At 44.3% G+C, this 23,001-nt stretch overlaps 1 protein-coding gene across 9 annotated transcripts in view; it reads right to left on the reverse strand.

The window, feature by feature from the left end:
• The window catches only part of HDAC4 (histone deacetylase 4), a 91,431-nt gene that overhangs the window by 22,490 nt on the left and 45,940 nt on the right, over positions 1-23,001 (reverse strand). For 7 of the 9 annotated variants that reach the window (XM_043414892.1, XM_043414891.1, XM_043414890.1 and 4 more), the window contains exon 3: positions 1,613-1,672. The exons of 1 other annotated variant lie outside the window; for it this stretch is intronic. In XM_043414892.1, the coding sequence (XP_043270827.1) occupies positions 1,613-1,672 (60 nt within the window). The remainder of the gene's footprint in view (positions 1-1,612; positions 1,673-23,001) is intronic. One more of the 9 variants, XM_043414894.1, reaches the window with a different exon arrangement.

The raw sequence follows: 23,001 nt of genomic DNA on the forward strand, positions 1-23,001 counted from the left end.
AACGATCTTGATCTCAAATTTTCGCGCGTTTTATTCCAATATATATTTTGCCGGTACATTGAAAATTCGAGATTGAGTAACTTCCGGGTTTCTCGCTCGCTCTTATATTCTCTCCTCCGATTATTCGGATGTGCGATGGATTTTCGATTGCATCGGACGTTTTGATGCATTACGTCGCCGGGGGCTCATTTTCTAGGAAGATTCTAATTGCGCGATCGGAAGAGTGGCGTAGATTCACATTATTCCCGGGCATATTCACGAGCGAAATAAAAAACTGTTGTTTGAGCCTGTTCGAAGCGCTGAATTTGAAAGTGTGAAAAACCCCGATAAATATGTGCGAGGTTATCGCGCTGACGTTTCATCTAATCATCCCAATAAACATCGAAGACTCGAGACGCTCGGGGAGCTTAATTTTTTGCACAAACCCCCCGACAAAAGCTCTAATCTGTGAGTGACGCTAATTCAGCGTCATTTTTCATTCACGTGATTTCCTATCCGATTCTCGGCGCTTCGAAATTCGATTGTTAATCGACAACAATCTTCTAACATCTCGAGAATTGAAGTTTCAAAGTTTTCAAGTCAAATTCAAAGCCTTTTTACTCCTGACTCGAAAAAGCTCCAAATATTCCAACGACTCGAATGAAAATGCGTTCAATTTTTTCAGGATTTCCGACTTTTCCGCACGATTCTAAGGTCAAACGTCGTACTTAACTCGTCTAAAAGTTGTGTAACTCCAAAGAACAATATCATCAAAAAAAAGTGGTGTGATAAGAGAAGCTAAAAGTAAAAAATAAAATTAAAAATTAAAAAAAAAAAAACCTCCCGAATCGTCAGAACAAACGAAAGAGCTGTGAGCTCTTTGAAAAAGTCATAAAAACTCTGATATTTCAGCTCATTCGATATATTTTCTCTTAATTTAACGGAGTTCAAAGCGAACGACGAATCGTGGAATGAAAGATTTTTATTTAACGTGTTTTCCTGCCCTCAGTCGCACCGGCCTTCGAATGCTCGTTTCCCGTATGAAATTTCCTTTACCTCATCGTCGCAGTGCAGCATTGCTTTTGTCAAAAATGCTTGCCTGACAGATCTGCCTTTGATGATTCTCCACAGAAGTGAAATCTCATCTGAAAGCGTATCGACATGCAAATTCGACGTAAGCCCACGGAGACGAGGCACACGCAGATTTATCGACTGTTTTGTGTACCGACGATTCAGAGATTCAACGTCAAAGCTTCAGGAAGGTTTGGAGGATCGCAGTGAGTTGTGAAGAAGCTGGATTTTTTCCAGGCGAATAATCGCTGCTGCTCGTTCCGTTGTGCCAAATCGATAAAACCGAGCCTCGTGGGTTTTTTGGGCGATTTAAAAATGGGCTTTTTCAAATGTGTGCGCACGAGTTTCGACGATGTTGAAAGAAAAATCAAGCGTTATCGCGCGTGTGAAATGTATCGATAAAGTATCTCGATCGAATCGACGCGAGTGGATCGGTCGGACTGACATCGCGTTTACAGGTAAAATGTCAAATTGTACGAGCGATTTGTAGAGTGGCTCGTAAGTGGCTCTTTTAACCCTCGAACTGGAAGAAAAATACTTGACTTTGAATGGTGTGACTCACCCTTTTGAGGAAGGTGGGTAAACGCGGACGTGATTTCGACGTTTCTGTAGCCCACGTCTTCTGAAACAGATCAATGATTTTCAGAGTTATTATTCCGAGCCGAAATATCGTGAGGATCGAGTATGGCAAATGAAGAAACGAAGGAACGAGAATTTTGAGTGACTGCAGTTCTCACTGCGTCACAGGATTTTCGATAACGATGCGAGAGCCTTGTCAAGAATCTCGACGAGATTTCTATTGCATGAATCGCCCGCAGAGGCTTTGGGATGCGTCGAATTTTTATAGAAACAAAAAAAAATAATTCGTTTTTTATTTGCTTCTCAATTTTTTGTTAGATCGCGGGATCGAAGCGACGCTGAGAAATCGTTGCAACGAAACTTTTGCAGGAGTCCAAAGATTTAATTTCGTTAGCCGAGCGTGATTCGTGAGTCCGACAAAAGTTTCATTGAATTGAAATTCACCGGAAGGAATGAATTTCAATGATTTCGAGCCGGGGGGCTTCGAATCAGCCAAACTTTTGTTTGGCTTAACGGATCCCGTTTCGTTTGCCACCAAGATTGTTGGTTGGACTAAAAAAAAAATCGTCGTCGAATAACCGAGCGCGTCTTTTTCGAGTCCACAACATAAAGTGGGTTACAATCTTGTTACGAACGATGCAGAAGATCGCGATTCGATAACGCGCGTGTCGATCGCATTTGAGAAGCGATGCGAGATTGAGGATTGTCCAAGGTGCGGAAATTAATGCCAATAAAAGCAGCGGACCTCGGTAACGACGCTGTCTTGTGTACGTGCGCGGTGCGCGCACGTACGAATATCGCGGAGGCTATCATTTGGAATCTTCCAATCGCTTCCGTCAGCAAGCCTCCGGAAAAAATGAGAAAGAAAGGAAAAAAAATTGGCTAGAAATTTTCCGTAGCGATGCACATTTGCCACGAGAATAAACGCCGAGTGTGCCGATTATTTACATCTTCCGTGCTTCGTTTTTTTCAACCGTCACAAAAACGGTTAAATTTAACGAGAACGTACGAACTGAGAACTACGCCAATGATAATGACGTTTTTTTAAGACCGAGAAAAACACGAAAAAATATGATAGCAACGATTTTTAATAAACAGCTCAGATGTGCGATCGTTTTTTCTTCGTACGGATTCACCGGCCGAGAAATTCGGTCTCTCTGAGTCAGTTCTAAATAAATCCAGTTTCCAGTCCTCATATTTTCCATTCAGATGTACATGCGCGTGGCCTCTTGTGTGTGGGCTCGTGTATTCTTGAAATAACTCACACGAAGAAAAAAAAAGAAGCGAAAAACGTTCACTCCGGTGTGAGTCTCCGTGCTGGTCATCCAGCTTCTCACTCGATATCTCGCCCTCCCTCTCTCTCTCTCTCTCTCTCTCTCATTCTTTCTCGCAGGCAAAGTCATCCGGGCTCTATTTTAAGACGAAGGTCGACGTAGTTAAAAAACGACATATCGGTACATTCATCGTGGCTGCGCGACCTTCGCGAGTATCCAGCACCACGCGTGAGTGTTCGACGCGGTGTAAAACGTCCAAGTATTTGTCAAAATGTGAGTGTATAAGTACACGTGTTTCTGGTCTGCTCATGGAGAGAAAAAACGTTCCAAGTTGTGATTATATCGGTCGGTCATTAATCGCCAATCGTTTGGTAAAGTTCCAGAAATTTTATTCCCATTGTTTTATTGTTTTTTTGTTTTAAATTAATTTCGACATCAATCTCATCGTGGAACTTTTGCAACGATTTTTTGTGCTCGCTCGTCATCGAACATTGGAGATTGCTGTTGACTGTGGATAATCGAGTCGTCCCTCATTTTGCGAAGTTCCCAACTTTTGTGCAGCTTTCAAAAAAGTTTTTCATTTCGATTATCACCGCGACTGATCCTATTTCAGTGGTAAAGCGTTCAGTTTTATCGTCAACATTCATCAACGCAGCCGTGAAATCGAGTCGAGCACAAAACGTCCGAGCTTGATACCGCGCGCCGAAAATTATTGCCGTGTCTTCCAGATGTCTTATTCACGAGTTGCCGGCAGCACCTGTTTCCCACGTTGAGGATTTTTTATGATAAAGAAACGATGAAAAGCGCTGCGCTGCTGTCACACGACTTCGAATTCGGTTTCAGGTGTTTTTCTTCGATCGAGATATTCCTAGCGTCATTGAACAACGACCAATCGACTGCGTCGACGTGAAACGGAGTTTGCTATCGCGATAATGAAAACTAGGGAAAAAAACAATGTGCGCTTACGTCAAATTACAAAATCGTCGAAATTTATGGCAGCGTTGCTCTGGCATTAAAGTTGCGGCGCCGTTGGCGAAACGCAGCCACGTTTTTCCTTCAACTATGCTCGTCCTTAACCTTTTTATTAAAAATTTTTTTTATTTTTCAATCTTCAAATTAATTTTATTTCCATTTAATGTTTTAAAATCGTGAAAATAGTCCCGCCTGTGTCTGTCCCTTGGCTATCTTTAGCAGGCGACTATAATTGCTAATTTTGTGTGTCGCTATGACGCAAATGGAGCGTTATGGTGTCAAGAGGGTTTCTCCTCATGGAACACTTGTGGAAATCGCGAGAGACTCGCAACCAGCATTGGAGTTAAGGGTGAATGATACAAAAGTCGAAATAATTAGAAATTGATCAAATTTGGTGATAATGTTCTTCAACATCAAGTGCGAAAACACAAATTTTTTCAAAATTTTCTTCTGTTTAGTTATCAAGTAATTACGCATTAAAGCAGATTTCTTATGCCCGGAATGTATACCTATATATATGGAAACGCTATGCTTATACACGTGAACTTTAGTGATCAATTACTCGATAACTGTACAGAAGAAAAATCTTAAAAAAATTGTATTGTCAAATTTGGCACTAAAGAATATGTTCACCAAATTTTATAAAATTCTGATCATTTTGAATTTTTTTATGTTTTTAGCATGGTTTAGCATGGCAACATTGTATCGCCTGTGCAATATATCCTTAAACCAACAAATCAATAACTCAATGTTACAGCGGTTCATTAATGAACTCGAAGCGAGCCGCACGAGAGGTTTGGCGCCGGAATGCTCCAAGGTTCTTTCCAACCAAATTTGAGCAAGAAACCTTTTTCCTCTGTCGCGATGAGGAAGCGATAACGGGGACACGTGAGCGCGCGATCGTCACCTCAATAATCAAGCAATAATTATCGAGAGCAGAAGACGAAGCACCGATGTGGAAACTCTTCTTCTCCGTTGTAGAATAAACTTTCGACATTTTTTTCGTACATTTGACAGAGTTATTTCGAGAATGTTAATATTTGCGCGAGTGCTTTTCGCATTCGGAGGCCGCAGGCGTATCCAGCGGTGCAGAAATGACGGGAGCACTCGGCCATTTATTTTTTCGCTCGATTTCCCACCATTTTTTAACGATATCGATATTCAGGTATTCCGGATTTTTCAAAGTGCCACGAGCTTTTGCCCTTGAAATAAGTTTCGAGTGATGAAATTTATAAGTGATTGATCCGCGTTTAAAAAAAAAAAAAAAAAAAAAAAAACGGAAAATTGCTGCTCGAGCAACAACGAAAGTTGTAAATTCAGAAAACCTGCTTCCCGAATTTGACCTCCCTCGATTTCGTTCAATGACTCATCGCATCAGCCCAACAAAATATATGTTCGTACGAGCTCAAACGTTCGAGCAAGAGAATGGGCAAGAGAAGAAAGGGAAGTGGGAATGGAGAGTGACACAAGCGGCGAATCATCAACTCATTTTTATTTCTCGATGGAGTCATCGTTTCAAAAATAGCTATCGTTGTAGCAAAACAAAGGTGAATTGAGTGTATAAACTCCTCGGAAAAGTAAGCACGATCGAGTCACTAAAATTGAATTGAAAGTCGTGAGTACATTGACCATTTTTTCACACTTTGCTCGACCCTCGAGTCACTTTTATCTGTAAAAACGATAAATTGCAAATTGAATATTCATCGTTCCAGTGAATTATGAAAATTTCGTATCAACATTTTTTCCGAAGGTGTCGAAGACCCATTGGAATTCTCATCGTTCATTTGACCAAGTAAATTGTCCACTTCAAGAGTGATAAATTCCTACAATATTCGACAACAAAAATTCGGCCAGAATTTCTGCAGCATAAAAATAGTGAACGCGCACGACACAATTATTGATTGAAAACAAATGAGCAGGCACGACAATGGACAGATGGGAACAACGCTGATGACCTTTGCATCGAAGCGTGCCCGTTTTCTCTCGCGTTCGTTCGCGCTCCACTGTTCCACATTTCCAAAGAACGTGCGTTCATTCATTCGCCCTCGCATAACGTGGATTAGCTTTATATTTCAGGCAAAAACAAATAACGAAAGGAAGGCAAAAGAAAAAAAATGGTAAAACTGTCATTTTTATCGGGTAAACGTCGTTGAGCGTGTCTCATTGACGAGCAGTTTCTCGTGGCCAGCAAGAGCGAGCCCGAGCCTTTTTTTAATTCACAGACGACTGCGAGATCCCAAAGTGCGTGCGGTGCTCGTCGAAAAGTGTCTGAAACGAGAGGGACTCGGGAAGTGGCGCGTTCGCCACGTTCCTTCGTCATTGAGGAGTGTAGAAGCCGTGTCATCGAGGCTCGTCGCCGAGGGATCGTTGCTGCGAGAAGCAGAAAGGGTCAGAGAGATTCGTTGCATATAGACTAAATGCGCGTGGTTATTCGGAAGGCTCTGCTGCGAAAGTTTCGAGCCCGAGGGGAAGAAGAGCCTCGTCGAAAGATGCAAGTGAGAAAGCGGCGGCGAGTCACGAGTACGAAGAAAGGATCCGCGGCGAAACGAAGGGCCAAAAAATCTTCAAGAACGAGAGGGGCCTCTGCGAGGCGCGGTCGGCGGGGAGGACGCGAGCGTTATCGAAGAAAGAGCTGTGGAGGCGCCCACATGCTACGAGAAAATTCGACCAGGAGAGAAGAGCCACGACTCGCGCCATGGCCAAAGAGAGGAAGAAAAAAGGCAAGAAAGAGAGGAAGGAAAAGGAGGGGTGGTGGTGGTGGTGAGCGAGGAGAGGAAGGAACGAGTGTAGTAAACCAAGTAGGTGAGTGAGTAGAACGTGGAGGTCAGTGCACGCTACATTCCTCCGAGTCAAGTCCAAGGCTACGCTGCTTTTCTCTCTCTCTCTCTTTCTCTCTCCCTCGCTCTTCATCTCGCTTCAGCTGCCCAAAGGGTAAGACAGAAGACCGCCGACGAAGGAGGAGCAAGGGGCGAGGGGGGATCGAAGGAAGGAAGGAGAAGAGGAATTGAAGCGGTTCCCGCCGTTGGTCCTCCCTCTTCGGTGCGTCTCGTGCTCGCGAGACGACGATTCGCCGCGATTTCGCGTTCCTTACTTTCATCCTCTTTTTTCATCGCAGTCCTCTTGGACATGCATGGGGCGAGCTTGAATTCCGCGTTGGAGACGCGCACCACGCGGGATCTCGGCTCCGGTTCGGTGCGCACACGCCTTTGCGACGTGAGCTACCAACTTGCGGAGAGTTTGAATGGAGTTTTCGGAAGTTTGCGAAAATAATGTGTTCGAAAACGATGCTGAGAGGTTCGCCGGAGATTGCGAAGATGGCAAGAGAAACAAGCTGGGGCTTCGGGGTCACCTCTCTCCTGATGCTGGGCCTGGAAAAAAGCTTGTCGGCAAAAAGAAATTTCGCCCAATTACAAGGCTCGTTACATCGACGATTTCTTCTTTCACTCGCAAAGCTCCGCGATATTAAAAACGGAATAATAATATGTACTCGGTAAGATATTTCTCACGGTTTTAGCCCCGGGTTCGGTTCTCTTGTACACTGAGACGCACCGACGGGATCGCTTCGCCCAGGACTCGAGTGACTCGAAATTGCGCAGTTTATCAAGAGCGACTCGCGTGCGTGATCCTCCGCGGCTTCCTCGTCAAAGCAACACCTGGGGCATCGCACTTTACCGCGTGGCGCGACGCACACGAGGACGCCTCTGCGAGCACGTAAGAGTGCGCGTGTCCCTGGGCGTGTATTGTTCGGATGAGGTAAAAAAGAACGGGAAGGGGTGAGCGGACGGAGGTTAGCAGGGCTTTTGCCGTTGTCAACGATCGATATAGGTGCGCGCGGCAGCAACGCATTCTCCCATCGCTTCTTCTCCGCGCGGCGGCTCGTTGCATTCACCGTTCTCTCAACTCGTGCGACACCTGCCCGGAGCTGCAACGAGGCGTTATTTTCTTCGGCACTGTAAACACTGGCAGATTCCTCGTTTCCCGGAGAGCTTCTCGAACCGGGGATCCACGGGATATCGATGGGATTCTCTTCCCCGAGCCTGGGCCCGGTCGTCTGCCTTTTTTTCGAGCTCGCGAGCCAAACGGTAAGTTCTCTCGAGCCTCGCAAAAACGTCGGTTAACGCGAGAAAACAAACAAACGCGTACGCGACCCCCGGAGCCCCGGGACGCGGGAAGATTAAAGAAATCCCCCGAACCTCCGAAGCATTCGGTGAAGAATAAACGCCCGTGCGCGCGCGCGCTCGTCTCCTCCGCGTGCGTGCGTGCGTGATCCGCGAGTGCGCGCAACCGACCGGCAAAAGGGCCACGAAATTGCCACGCAGGGCTACGGGCTTTCCTGGAAGTCTACCCATCCCGGGCCCACACACGGCCCCATGATTGATATTACGACATTCCTCTCATGAGCGTGCAAAAGGACAGCTCCGTCTACCCTTCGAATAAATCCGTACGCAAACTCCTGCTGCGTGCATCTTTTAATGTCGGTACGGCAAATGAAAATTGTACTTTGATTGACCTGTGCGCAGGGAGAAAAAGAATAGTAAGAATTGCCATGCCGCCACGGTGTTAGGCTTCTGTAACGCCCGTTTTGGAGGTTTTTCATTTTCGTGTCGTTTTCAAATAAATATTTCGGTATTGTTTATTTTAGAGTTGAGCATAGTAAAATTTGTACCGTCGATCCGAAATATGTTTGAAAATTTACTATGGTACGTAGCGTAATTTCATTCGCGCTTGTACGTTTTGGTATCACATAAGATTTTTCATCGAGCTAGCTCTCGCTTCACGAAAAATCACTGTGCATGCTCGTAAGAATTAATAAATGTTACGATATTGAACCCTACTCCAATGGTACCGCAGTTTTTACTGGAATTTTTTCTCTTTGAGGTCACACACTCACCAGACTGGTGCAAATTTGCAAAACTTTTTATTTCATTTATGATTGTATGGAATTAATATTACAACGAGGCTTTTTAGGAGTGAGGATTCCTTGGTGATCGTTTACAATCATTAAAAAATTGAAAAATCAAGTTTCATTGCAGAAAAATGGCTAAATTGAAGAGAGAAATTTTGAAAATCGTTTTTTTTTTTCGAATTTTCGTGAATTTGCACCAGTACGGTGTCTACGGGTCAAGGACTTCACTGGACGATCATGCAGCCTCAAGGGACACGTGAAAACTCGACTGGAGTATGCGAGTCGATGAAAATATGATCAAACTATTCGAACGTTATTCCCTATGAGGAAACTCCCACGAAAATTGGAATCGACGGATAAGATCGATTCGTCACTGAACTCGACCAGAATTCATTGCGTTTATCGACTTATCGATGCACCACAGCACCGAAGCGGTTATTTGAATGAATTTGCCTTAAATAAAAGAGCGAGAGAGGGAAAAAGTGGCTAGTCTATGGTGCCCTATGCATTGGGAAAGATAATGCCAAAGTGGAGAGTTTTATCGTGATTGCTGGAATCATCGAAGAATTTCTGCCCGATGGACGCGTCTGTGAGCACGCGGTTAAGGGGAAGGTGAAGGAAACGGAGTTAGTTTCAAGAGTAAGCGCGTCAGTGTAAGAGAGACCTTGGGCTGCATAATCGATACGCATTTGCTGCTATCGAGCAAAAGCTTATAATCCGGATCGATTAATCGTAAATTCGTGCGCGCGCGTTTCTATTCGCCATCTATTTTAGCTCAAAAATGCCTCTTCACGGAGCGTTCTCTCGAGTTTCTTTATTTCCCTCGTTCACGAAAGCCCCCCCCCCCAACGAATAACTGCAATTTTAAACTATAATTTTCACGTCTCGGCGCATACGGATCTATCCGCTTCTCTCTTCTTCGCACACGCTCGCAGTGCCCGCCGAGCAGCTCGTATACGCAAATCCCCTCGACGCTGCATAACGACTAATAACAATAGAGCGGCGACTACAGAGACTTGGGAAGAGAGCTCGCGAATTTTGAACGCGAGAGGCAAGTCCGCACGTCTGACGTAAATTGTAGTCACAGCGCGTTGCATGTGTTGCAGTAACAGTAGAAATTCCCTCGAGCATACAGGGTGAGCCCTACGGTCGAACGAGAAATCACGATCGACCAAAAATCCTTTCGTAAATTCGTTTTTGTATGGATCTCATCGAATTAAGGAGAAATTTGCTCATTGGTAGTGCTTGAGCAACGCTTTGACGAATAATTTTGAAGGAGTTTAAACCAAGTTACGGAATAATCAAGAGTTTCAACGATATTTTTTGAAAATTTTCTGAATTACGTTATTTTACGTTTCAATCCGGTGTGCAGTACACCCTGGAAAGATCGTGTGTGCTGGGGAAAACACATTTTGTTGAAAAAATCGATTATTTAATAGCCTACGAACGAATAAACATTACGCGACAGTACCAAAAATTTGGTCATTTCGACAGGATGTTTTGATGAACCAAGAAACGGGTTTTTCGAATGATGAAATCTTCGTTTTATCGTGGCAAAATGTTCGGTCGGGCGTATATATGCTACTGAATAATTTACCTTTTCAAGAAAATCTCTTTTCTTCTTTAGAAGCGTTTTTTTTCAAACTCGCTAAAAATATAGAATTTCGCGATTTTTTCGGGTTTTTATAGATCAATGAGGAGGAATACGAAAATGGAAAAAAAGATTTGGAATTTCTGTTGGAAACGATAATTACGATCTGCACATTGTTAAGGAGCTGCGAGAAACTTCGACAATCAGACTTTGCGTATAAACCATGTACAAATGCGTATTTCTTGCATGAAAAAATGTTTTTGTACTCTTAAAACATTCGATTTAACATTCGATTAAAACATTCGAAAACAATCGATTTTTTTGGCTTATTAAAGCAGGACTCCTCATTAAGTAATTGAATGATTTCGAGTCGGGAAAGAGCGATACTTAAAAAAAACTCCGTTTCATCATCTTCTGCAGAATTTCTTGACATTTCGTGGATTTTTGATGAGATAAATTCTTAGTCGTTGACTGTTTTTCATTGATTATGAAAAAAAAAACGAAGAATTACTAGCGCACGCGACAATTGTTTTGTGCTGAGGAGCAAAATTGGCTTCGTTTATGAGCGAGTTGGCGGAAAGTCTGCCGAAAACTTTTTATATTCGATCCATTGACAAGATATTAACTCGCTGGTTTTGTTCTTGGCGAGAAAACGACCGAAAAGATTCACTTTTAGCAAAAATGATTACTCTTTTGAGCGAATCTTGCAATTGATCTGTGACTAGTACGAATTTCAATGCCGCGAAGCGAAATAATTTTGAGGAAAAAAACAAGCGTGTTGATGCAATAATAAGTTGAGGAAAGCGCTGAACGGCGTAGCTCGTCGATTGCCGCCGGTCACATTGTTTTTTCCCATATAAATTCTTTCCATTCGACGGATTAGTACAAAGGCCCAAAACATTTAAACGCAGTTCTGATAAAAAAAAAAAACCCGGAAAAATGTGCCGACACAAAATTTTAAGCAAACAAGTAAAAAACTGTGAAAATTTCGTCATACACCTTAGTAACACCTGAACAAAGACGAAAATTCTTTTCGCTTCAGAGCTTTTGCGCAGCAACATATCTACCGAAACGCGAGTTTTTACAAATATATAAAGAGCATTGAAAATATGAACAAACTACAAAACTCATCGACGATAGATTCCGATCAAGAAAATAAATGTTAAAAAAAAATAATAAAAAAAAAAATAAGAATTTCGTCGATTTTTCAAAGTTCCTCGCCTCGTCAACCAAGTCTTTCGTCAATTCCCATTGAATCAATTTTACCGCGCAATTTACATTATTGGCAGAACTCTTATGCCGAATAAAAAATTCATACCGTTATAAAAACGATTTTTTTGGCTTTTTTTTCCTCGTCTTGGAGCGACGCCGCATGCTCGAACGCCGTCGAAGCGACCGCTGCTTTTGCAGCGGCGTGTATAAATATCGCCATCGACCGCAAGTACGTATATAATACGCGGCAAAAGACTCGCAGCTTCGTACACGCGGTGAGTATAACTACAGCGATTGCGCCGTTATACCGTATGCGGCAACCGGATATGCCGTTGAATGCCACTGCAAGCGTATAGTACGAGCAGCAGCAGCAGCAGCAGCAGCGTGTATGCACACATGAAAGAAGGCGCGCGTATAAGATACGGCGCGGGAGCGAAATACTCAATAATGAACGAGTGAAAATTCAATGCGAAGATAAGTTGATTCCGCGTCGTTTGGGGAGAGCAGAGCAAAGAATTTTGCGTATTTCCATATTCGTTATGCATATTCTCGACTCAATGCGCCCGCGCGCGCGATCAATTATATTACGAGAACAAAGTACGCGCGCGCGCGCGCGCGCACAGATCAGGAGAATCGTAGTTTAACGAGAAACCGAAGAAAAGTATTGCGAGAAAAGGAGCGACTTTTTATCGCAAAAACATGCGAAGCTTCGATGATAACTCGATATAGATTTGATGGAGAGCCGCGAAAGCGCGAACATTTGTGTGCTTGCTCGATACGGAGCATTCTACGTAAAATTTTACGGATTCGAGCTCGACAAGAATGTTTTCAACCTGCGAATAAATCCAGAATGCAGGACAGATGCCTCCGAATAATTCCACTCCAATTTTATTTTTTTTTCTTTCAAAACTCTCGATTCGTTATATAAGAATCGAAGGAAGAAATCGCACGATACGAGTTTCAGTCGAGCATCAATTGAGAAATATCGAAATTCCACGAATGACAGGAGCAACGAAATTTAGTGAAGCTGCATCAACATCGGTGGCGGTCCGACCAACGATCCCTTCAGATGTTCAATTCTTTTTACTTTTGTCGAATATTTTAGCTGTCAAAAATGAGCAATTCTCGATAGTTCTCAAAAATGATAAATTCCGTTGAATTCGAGGGATGCAAAACACCAACATTATAATAAAAGCGCTGGTTCGAGTGCAGCATTGAAATTCGATTTGACGTTTAAAGTCGCATAGAAAATCGGGGCTCATAAACACGCGCGGGGCTACAAATCCATACTCGTTCGTGTAAATACTCGCGAATGTGTATGTGTCTCTGTGTATGTGCATTACGTGTAAAAATATAAAACGCGTATGTAAAGGAAGGTATATAAAGAGGATTGAATTCGCGACAGAGAAACTTGTCCCGCGTGACTCGTTGCCACAAATTCAATAATTCACTCAAAGCGCGAGTGGCAGAGTGGGAGGGGGGAGAGTCTTATCACGGAATGGCGGTTATTCTTGGACCGTACGCGAGCACGGGAGCTTCTCGGCACACACATCCATACAGGTTGGCCAAGATTGAGATATAACGGAGAGAATCGCGCGAGGCTAAATCGAATCAGTGAGTTATCAGCGCGTCAATAATAAATAATTCGTTGAATTTGACAACGATACGAGAATAACCCCGGGGCTAATGCATCTCCCCGTAATCCCCGATTGCATGAGAATAAGATCGAGAATTAAGGGAGTACTTCGAAGATCAAGTAAATTATTTTAATATCGCCGCATATGGAAAACGTAAATACTCCAATTTTGTGAATATTTTTATAATTCTGCGGAGAGCCTGCTCACAAGCGTCGAAATGGGATGAATTTCTGGCTTTTCGAACCTAATAAATTACGGAACAGGATTTCCGAGGTTTGAGTGCTCATCGAGCTAAGACAAAATGAAAAAAACATTTTTTAAAATTAAAAAATCGGTTATTTTCATCTTTGCTGCTTCAGCCGTGTGCATGCGACGTAGAATCCAAGTGTCTTGGAATTCGTCGCGATTCCCTTGGTAGGCAAGAAAATTCGAGTGTTTTATTGGTCATTAGAGTGGATCGTTGGTTGAATGGTTTAAAAACTCGTAAAATGCGGGGTAGAGCGATGCACTCGACGTGTGTTCGAACGAATGGTATGAAATACTGGGAGATCGATACGAGAATGTATATTAAGAAAATGGGAGAGAAACGCGGCGTGTTCCGTCTATGGATTCGTGCACGTCGAGGCCGCAAAAAGATTTTTTGTTTTTCTCGTTACTTGTAGTGATTCGGATGAACGTGGGGGCGCGCGCGAGATTGCGATTGACGTAAGCTACGCGCGAGAGAAAAGACACGAGGTCGAGCCTCTCGTTAAATTTATAGTGTTAGAATTTGCGAGACTGTAAAAGCAGATATGCGATACCGTAATACACACGCGAGAGCTCGCCGTATAATGTGTACAATGTGAAATAGGAGTAGACGTATCTCACCAGCGGAGTCCAAGAATGAGAAAGACCGAGCGGGAGGGAATGAGAGAAAAGTGAGTTACGCTAAACCGGTGAGTGACTCACGACAAGGCAAATTCAATCACGTGCTTTTCGAGGCAGCGTAGCTTCGAGGAGCGCGCGTCTAATGATCACCCCGCTAACGAGCAGTAGCTCAGACACGCGCAAGTTTTGAAACTTTTAATCGCGTCGGTGAGACGGATTGAAAACGCGTTGTCGGAACGAAATTTTGCATTTTTAAATGAAAAAAGCTTGTCAGTGCTGCGGGAGTTTGTGAGCATTGATTTGGGAACTTCGAAATCTGAGATTAAGCTAGAATTTAAGGTGGTTCATGCGCCAAAAGATTTTATTAAGAAAATCTTGAAATTTGCACGGAGTTTAAATGGGCGCATCAAATTTTAAAGGGCTCGTCTTACTCGTTATTGAAATGAACGCGCTTCTTACGAAGTTTATGAAAAACGTACACAATAACAATGAAATATATAATGAAGGTATCGCAAAGAATTCGAGACGATTTTCTTACCAGTAATAAAAAGATTTGAAAGATATTGGTAATGAGCACTCGTATAACCTCACATTTGCTTATTTCAACATTTTGTTTCTTCTTTCCCTTGGCCCTCTGGGTAAACGATTTTTTATATAAAAAACTGTAGTACTTTAGCCAGGAACGAATGCAATTTTGGGCTCAGTCAGTGATGGATCCCCGATTAATGAATGGCTTGTAATTTCATTCGCCGAAAGATAGGTTGACTAAATGAATTAACAATTTCGGATAATAATAACTCTGACATTAATTAAAAGTGATATTTTTCGATGCAATTTAGACACCCATAAAATACGATCCTTCGGGCACGATCTACCTTAAGAACTCTTTGGAATGACGAATGGAAAGAGTGTTTCCGCGTCGCGTTACACGCGGAAACGAAGGTCAATACCGTTGGAATTGCTATAATTGGTTTGCGACGCATTGCTATCGGAATATTGACAGCAAGAAACAAGGAATATTAAGTGTCATTCTGAAACGGGCATGTGCTGCTTTACGAAACCGAAAGCCACGCTCGCGTCGAGCGGGCTAACAAAAAGTCTGAAAAGTAGCAACGACGCGCTTTTAATTATTAAATTGGAGGAAACGATAAAACAGACGATTTAATCTACGGGGGCTGGTGCAAGGTTTCTCCGCGACGGAATTTCGCTCCGAAAAAATGCTACTTATTTGCTTTCGCAACATTTTTTAAACCGGTGTCGTTGCAAAGACTGCGCGAACGAGCAAGTTATGCCGGAGAACTTATACGCGAGACGACAATTAGAGGGCCCACATTAATTAAGGTAATTGGGACTGAGAGTAAAGAGAGAAAGAAAGGGAATGAGAGAGAGCGAGAGAAAGTGATAAACCTCCCACAAAGCAGTTCTCCGGATGTGCGCACTTAAACTTCGTACGGAGCAGCAGGCCCCTTTCGTCATATATGCACGGTGACCTGTCAGTGCTTTTCGTACTCCAGACACCCATCAATTAAAGGAACACACAATTGTTATTATCGCAGCGTTAATCGTGCGTGTGTGTAAATTATTGAAATTGAAATCCATTAATTCGACTCCTCTCGTTTGTGATTAAAATCTCAAAATCTTTGGGTCATTGAAAAACCTCATGAAATTGAACATTGCAGCATATTTCGAATCCTCCATTTTCCTCATTCGATTCCATCACTTTCCAGCCAGGCACTTTGCTGTTGGAGCACCAACTACCTCCAATTTCCATCACGACGTGTTTAACTGTGCAACGTTCAAGTCCGACGAAATTAACGAAAGTATCATTTGCAATTAACCAATTTTTTTATTCCACGAAATCATCGGTGTAGACTGAAAAACTACGAATTGTAAATAAGGCAGGTCACAGAATTGGAGAATTAGTGGAATCATTGGAGAGTTTTTTTTTACATCATTTCGTTGGACCCCAACGTTGCAAACCTCAGCGTCACATTTCCAGCACAAAAATACAAGCAGTTGGGACAGAAGCTCGAGCACGACGACGCGCGAGGCAACGATCAAATTCTAATGAAAATGGATAGAAAGTTAATGTGTTAAAAACGTTGGAATGTTTCAGCGAGAGCATAGAACCCTGCGCGCGCGTCTATAAATGATAGCCACACACAGATGAAGCTTTCGCTCAACGAGTTCATACTACCGACTCCAATTCCCAGTCTAGTTAGAGCATTCAAAGATCGTGTTGCTCTCGTCCATGTGGTAAGTTCGCCGCACACAAGCGCAAAAATGCGATTGTACATGCGGGAGCGTATGCGTCATGTGATAAAGTGCATAATATCGAGAACGTGCTCGCGCAGTACAGAGGTTTTTGTACTGTCTCTACGAACTGATTGTTCTGTGGCATAAGGGCTGAGTTCAAATGTCTCACTGCCTCGAGCCAAGCGAACGAAGAGCCCTCGCGTTCGAGCGCCGTTTCAATATGCGTGCAAACGAGCGCGCGAAAGGCTTTTGTCCCTGAAAATTTGGCCAGTCATCGAGGATCCAACTTCTTCTTTGACGCAAAAATAATGTCATTCCGAATACGATAATCGTTCGATCAAAAAGGCCCACGAAATAACTACTGATTTTTCACAGCGAAAAGAGAAACCATTTCGAAAGCGAAGCGACGCCCAGACTTTCAGAGTATTCCCCGAGCAAAAAATGTGAGCGAGAAACAAAACTGCGAAGGCGCGATCGTCCGCGACTTTTCCTTATTCCCTCACATTGAATCAGCAGCACAAAAGGGGCGCGCGACTGCGAAAATCTCAAGCGCGAAAGATAAACGAAGAGTGCGTGGACAAAAGTGAGTTACCGCGCGGTACACTAACCGATTGATTTATCGACCAATATGTAAATCGAGGCAGTAGAGAAACCCCCGACATACCCCCAGCGGATATAAAGTGCGCTGTAAAGCATTTGGACATTACGCTACTTGCTCGGAATGATAATAATCATATAGGATTATGCATCGATCGAGCATTTGGTGTGCATACCGTGTAGCCGAGACGGAGAGTTTCTAAGCGGGCTCGAAAAGTCATTCCGCCGCGCAGGCCCCGATTCGCTACCGCGCGCTACCGTTTCCATATTCGCTAATAATAATAATCGCATATAGCAATGATAGCAGTAATGATAAAACGTATCATTGTTATTATCGTTACGACAGCTTCTCGGATACGTCGTTATACGAGTGGGAACGGAGAAAAAGAAAGAGAAAGAAAAGGGGGGAGGGGAAAGGGAGAAGGAGAAAGGAGAGTCCGGGAAACAGTTTGACGTGATCGGTAGCGAAATAGCAGCGGAAATAATACTCGGATCGCGTGTCTTTCGCGTGGGCAGAGATGCAAAGTTGTTGGAGCTATTGCTCTTGCAGTTACACACACACACGCGCGCGCGCACACACACACACACGCACACGCACACGCGGGCGCGCACGTACTCCGCGTGGAGCAGCAGGCTGCACGTGAAGTACGTATACACTCGATAATGGTGCGAGTTCCTCTCGGTAGGTAATTGATCGCTCTTATACCGGTGTCCCACGTCATCCTTATGTAATCGGCAGGACCAGCATCATGGTCGCGCGAACGAGCACAGTGTCTCGGCGCAGTTCCCGATCCAATATCTCGAGCAGCGCTCTCTCGATTTGTTTTTTGTTTTTGATTTTTTTTTTTTTTTTTTTTTTTTTCATTTTATACTTATTTTTTGTTTTTTCAATAACTTTTTCAGGTTGGCGCGTAAACACTGTGACGAGCGTTAATAATATCTTCGTTTTTCAACATTGTCGTGACATTCGGCGATATTATCGCGAGAGCTGTTTACTCTCACCCGTGGAGCCTCGAATTATTTGAAAGACTTTTTTTCGTTTTGTTAAACGTACGCGGTGGGGCTTTGACTTTCCGGAGTAATTCAACGACACGATTTTTTCATTAAGAAAATCACGCATCGGAATGAAAGGCGAACGTGAAAAATGTCCAAAGGTACGAGCGCCGAAACCGGTTCGTTAACCTTCGAATATTGACGAGCGAACTCGCATTTGTATCAAACTCGACGTAGTAATTGAAGGAATTTAATTGGATTTGGGAACGTCTCCGTGAAAGATTGAAATTTAAAGGGCTCTCGATCGAATCGAACCAAGTTATTTGCAGGGTTTTTAAGGGCTCTACTCTAATTAGACGACCAAAAAAATACGTATTTCACGAATTTGTTTTGGTAAAATCTCTGGAATGGATGATCGGAGAAAGAAAAATAAAAATGGTTTTATATTCAGTAGGTAAATGGCTATAGTGCACATCATACGTTTTTTTATTTTTTTCAAAAATGACAAAATGGCGGCCATTTTTCCAAAAACTACGAAAAAAAAACACGTTTTTTTTTATCATTTTTTGCAAAAAAAAAATAGTTTCACTCAAAATTTCAAAATTCGTATGATATGCGCTATAGCTGAAAACCTAAAAAAACATGTGGTAAAATTTTGGCGAGAATCGGTTGTATAGTTTCGGAAATTTTATCATCGCCGAGCCGCCGAAAATAACGTAATTTTGAGAAAAATGCGTTTAAAGAAAGGCAGGCACGCGGTACCGCACTGGGCGTGCTCAGTGCTCAGACAGCCAAGTAAACGTCGCTCAAAAGTGCACTTGGTCTGCTCAGATCTTTATAAAATTTTAGTATGATACTTTGAAATATGCGTATACTTTTGAAAAATGCGAAAAACATCGATTTTTTGAAACATCTAGTGAGGTTAGACTCCTCAAAAAGATTCAAAATTGCTAAACAGCGGAGGCGAATTTCGACGCGATTTTATTTCAAGAGAATAATGAGCTGTGAAAGTAAATTTGGCACCGTAACGTTGATTGTTTGAGTTTCTTTTCCGTTGTGTCACATCGTGTGACTTAATAATATATAATTATCAATCAATACAACGTTGCCACTCGCTTCAACGCTCGGCGGTATCTCGCTCGTTTTTGTGACGAGTGACAAGCATCAGAATTTCTTTAGAGTCGATTCCGAGCGGGTTTTTCGGTGTGCAACGCTCGGGTATCGATCTCGGCTCGAGGGTCTATAAATACGGGATATTTAGCGGGCGACTCGTTACTATTGTTTCCGTTTAACTTACACTCGGGGGGGCGAAAAAGCGTCGATAAATTTGTCGGCGAAAGATTTGGCGAGCGAGCGACGATCAGCGGAAGGCTCAGTTCCCCGCGGAGCCGGGTCACCGCGTCCGTTCTTTCCTCCGCTCATCCATTTTTCCCCTTCGTCAATCTCCGGCCCGAAACGAATAAAAAATGCGAGCGAAAGTCGGAAAAACTCGCGAAATATTTTCTCGCAGCGCCGCGTTTTCAACGAGAGCTCAGCTCACAAAGCCTAAAGCCTAAATTTCGTTGCTTTTGGCCGCATGGCGGGACGCTGCAAGCGCATAAATGTGTCGCGCACGCGAGCCCAGACGACACGAGAATCATCGTTGAGTCAGGTCATGCGAAAGAAAGGAGGAAAGAAAACGCGGGTGGAAACGCATAGGTGTAGGCCGGTGGGTCGCACGAGGCTCTCGGAGTTTTTATTCTCCACGGCCGCGTAGAGCGCAGGACGTTTTAAGAGGCGAGTTATTCGGCGCGGCCAAAGCTGAGACTTTCAATAGGTCGTTGCAGCCGCACGAATCCGCATGGCCCGGAAAACTCGTCATTTTCTCCCGCAACTAGAAATTTTGTCTCAATTCTTCAGTTCAGTTAAACAGAACAAAAACGGAGAGTATGCTCGATGAAAAAATGATAAAGCTCCAGCGGATTTTGACGTTCGGTGCTTGTGCTCCACTCGGCAAATCATTCCAATAGCGATTGATCGCAACGAATTTCGGTCTCGTTACATACACGGGACGAACGATAATAACTCGCCGCGCACCAAAAGTAATGAAAGCATATTGATCAAGCGGCTAAGTTAAGTGATACGAGTGCACGCGAAGCATATAACGTGAGAATGCGTGTCTGGAGAATCGAGTGGGCGGAAGCGTGTCTCGGGCGCCTACGCTGAAAAGCGAAACGGAGGAGACAAGGAGCGAGAAGGGGCAGCGGGCAGGCGCCCGTGTGTCATGCTGCCCCGCGCGCCCCAACGTAAAATCATCGGCTCTCGGAGAAGCGCGGCTCTAAATTTTCTACGTACGTTGCACATACGGGGCGATAATAAAGTGGGTTTTGCCTGTGGTGAAGGAGCGAGCGAACGGCGTGTGTCGTTGACTGCTTCGAAGGCGATCTCTCGTCTCGATCACCGAGAGAGAGAGAGAGAAACGCGTTCTCAGCCGTTTCTCCATTGTTTCTAAGGGCACTAAAGTCTGACATTCCGACAGTGCTGGGTTACCGATCGACTCGATCTATCGAGTCGCGATCAGGGAGGGGGGGAAGGGGGGGGGGGGGGGGGGTCAAATTTTGCTTATTTCCATATCGCGTCGAAGAGGCTATTCATCAGCTGATAAGAAGCATGAAAAATTCATTTTTATTGAGCGCTTAAAAGTCAGGATGACGAGCAACTTTTTCCTGTCGTTTTTTTCATTCGGGGCTGGAGAAGTTGGGCGTTTTACAATTGTCGAAAAGGCTGCAGGGAATCGAGCATTTGTGGGGTGACGAAGCGGCGGTTTTCATTGGTGTCCGGAATGAGCATCGTTTTTCAGGGACCACGCGGTGGCTCGAACCGCCAAAATTCGCTGGGTTTTCCCCGCCCCGAGTGGGATCGCTCGAGAAAGTCTCGCGGACGGGGGGGGGCTCGTGTTTCATGAAATTGGAGGGAATAAGACTTGGAATGATTGGCCAAAATGAGAGAAGCTGCGGACAACGGACAGTCGAGGCAGGAGTGTCTAATCCGCAATTTTGTCGTCGCTCGCTCGAGCAGAGTAGAATTTTTAGTTTATTTCTTATGATTGTTGTGATCGCGCGCGCGCGGGGGGGGTGATGATTATTCGCGAGGTAGCTTATCGCAGTGCGGGATCGACCGGGGCCGAGACAGAAAACGGAGAAGAGAAAGAATCGCTCGGAAGATGAGAGAAAGGGGGGGGGGGAAGGGAGAAGGCTGGAAGAGGCAAGAGATGAGGCAAAAAAAGAGTGAAAGAGTCTGGAGGTTCGCGGTTGACCGGCTCCGTTTAAGCTGCCTTTTTTTTTAATATTTGTTTATTTTTATTAGCATGGCCGTGCCGAGTGCGCCGGCGATCCTGCTCGGAGGATATTCGTCGACGGGGCATAGACGATAGAAAAGAGGAGAAAAAAAGATGAGAAGCGTGCGCCCAGAGAAGCGGGAGATGAAGAGAAACGAGGCGATTGCGGATCCAAGGCTTTGCGGATGAGAAGGGCGCATCGTCGAATAATTTGACGGTCGGAATGACGCGCCCCGAGCCGTTTGTCCGCGCCAAGTGAATGCGTGCGAAAAGGAAATAAAAAAGGTGGAAAGAGGCGCAAGGGGGAGGAAGAAAAAGATGGAGAAGCAAATGTTACAGGATGCGCGGCGCAATAACGGCCGCCGAGGAGGCCATTTCGTAAGCGGCGCGCGCGGCAGCGCGAAAAGTCTCTCTGCACTGGGGTAAAAAAGGGGAAACAAAGTGGAGAGAAAAAAATTGCTATACGAGGAGAAAGGGAGCGTGAGGGAGCGAGAAAGCTCCGGCGACTGTGCGACTTAACTCTTTGGTCCGAGCACACACGGCTTTGTCTCGCTCTTTGTGACGAAATTAGAATGTGGCAAACTAAAAATAACCGGGCCAGTGGCTAGAAGAGAACGAGCTTATTTCTGTCTTCAGGACTTCCACGTGTTTAGAAACGCTTTTCTCGTCGTTCCCGCGCGCCTCGCTCGCGCAGCCTCGTTTTTTGCAGAGCTCTCCCCCCTCCGCCCAAGATATTCGCTCATTTATTTATTTTTCTCTGGTACTCTCTCCTGAAAATAAGCACGCCGGGGCATATCGAAGAAGGAAATGACTGTAAAAAAGCGCTGGGAGAGAAAACCGTTATTTTTCGGTAGAACAAAGGGAAAACAATGGGCGCTCGTTCTATAAATAAGCAGCATTTCAATAGCGCTCGCAACGCGAGCCTCTTTTGTCGCAGCTTCGCTCAAGTGCCTGCTGCGTCGTTGGGCCGTGATATCGCGCGCGAAACAACATTTTTTTCACGTATTTTCTGAGCCATCGAGAGACCTGCTCGAGGAAAAAAAAGCGACGCTTTGATTTATCGCGTGAGCTAATAATAAAACGATGCCGACGCAGCACCGTGATAAGCGAGACTCGATCGCGTTACATCGACCTTTTTTATTCCCATCGCATTATTTTTCCCCACCCTCCTCGCTCACCGCAGCCACAAAACCGGCCAAAAAATCCTCCCGCTCGTATATTCGACTCGTAGCTTGTAGTTTCGGAAGCCGAAAATAGCCCTCGAGTCCTCGGGGGGGCCAGAAGGGTTAGAGGGTCAAACATAAACTTAGGGCGTACGCGCGCGGTGTGGCGAAAGCTTGTATTTCTGGCGGTCGGCCGATTTCTAAGATTAGCGCTACAGCGTCTATATATAGTTTGACATTTGCGTGTGTCTGTGAGCGCGTATGTAACGCGCATGTGGGGGAGGAAAAGGCCTCTCGAAGACGGCTTATCGAGACTACCATTTCATTACAATTCGAAACACGTGAAACGTCCAACGAAATGATGGAAAAGAAGTCTTCAATAATTTCGCAGTTATTATCCAATTTCGTTCCCTCCTGAATTTGCAATTCTCGTAGTTTATCATGCTCCACCGAGACTTCGTGAGATAAAAAATTGGTCAATTGCAAATGTTTTATTTCGTTTATTCCGTTGAACTGAAACTTTACAAACTTCAACGTCGTTTCCTTACTTCGAGCCTCATAAAAATGTCATTAAAATGTTATTTTTGA

This window comes from Venturia canescens, chromosome 3 (genome assembly GCF_019457755.1).
Source record: "Venturia canescens isolate UGA chromosome 3, ASM1945775v1, whole genome shotgun sequence".
NCBI lineage: Eukaryota > Metazoa > Arthropoda > Insecta > Hymenoptera > Ichneumonidae > Venturia > Venturia canescens.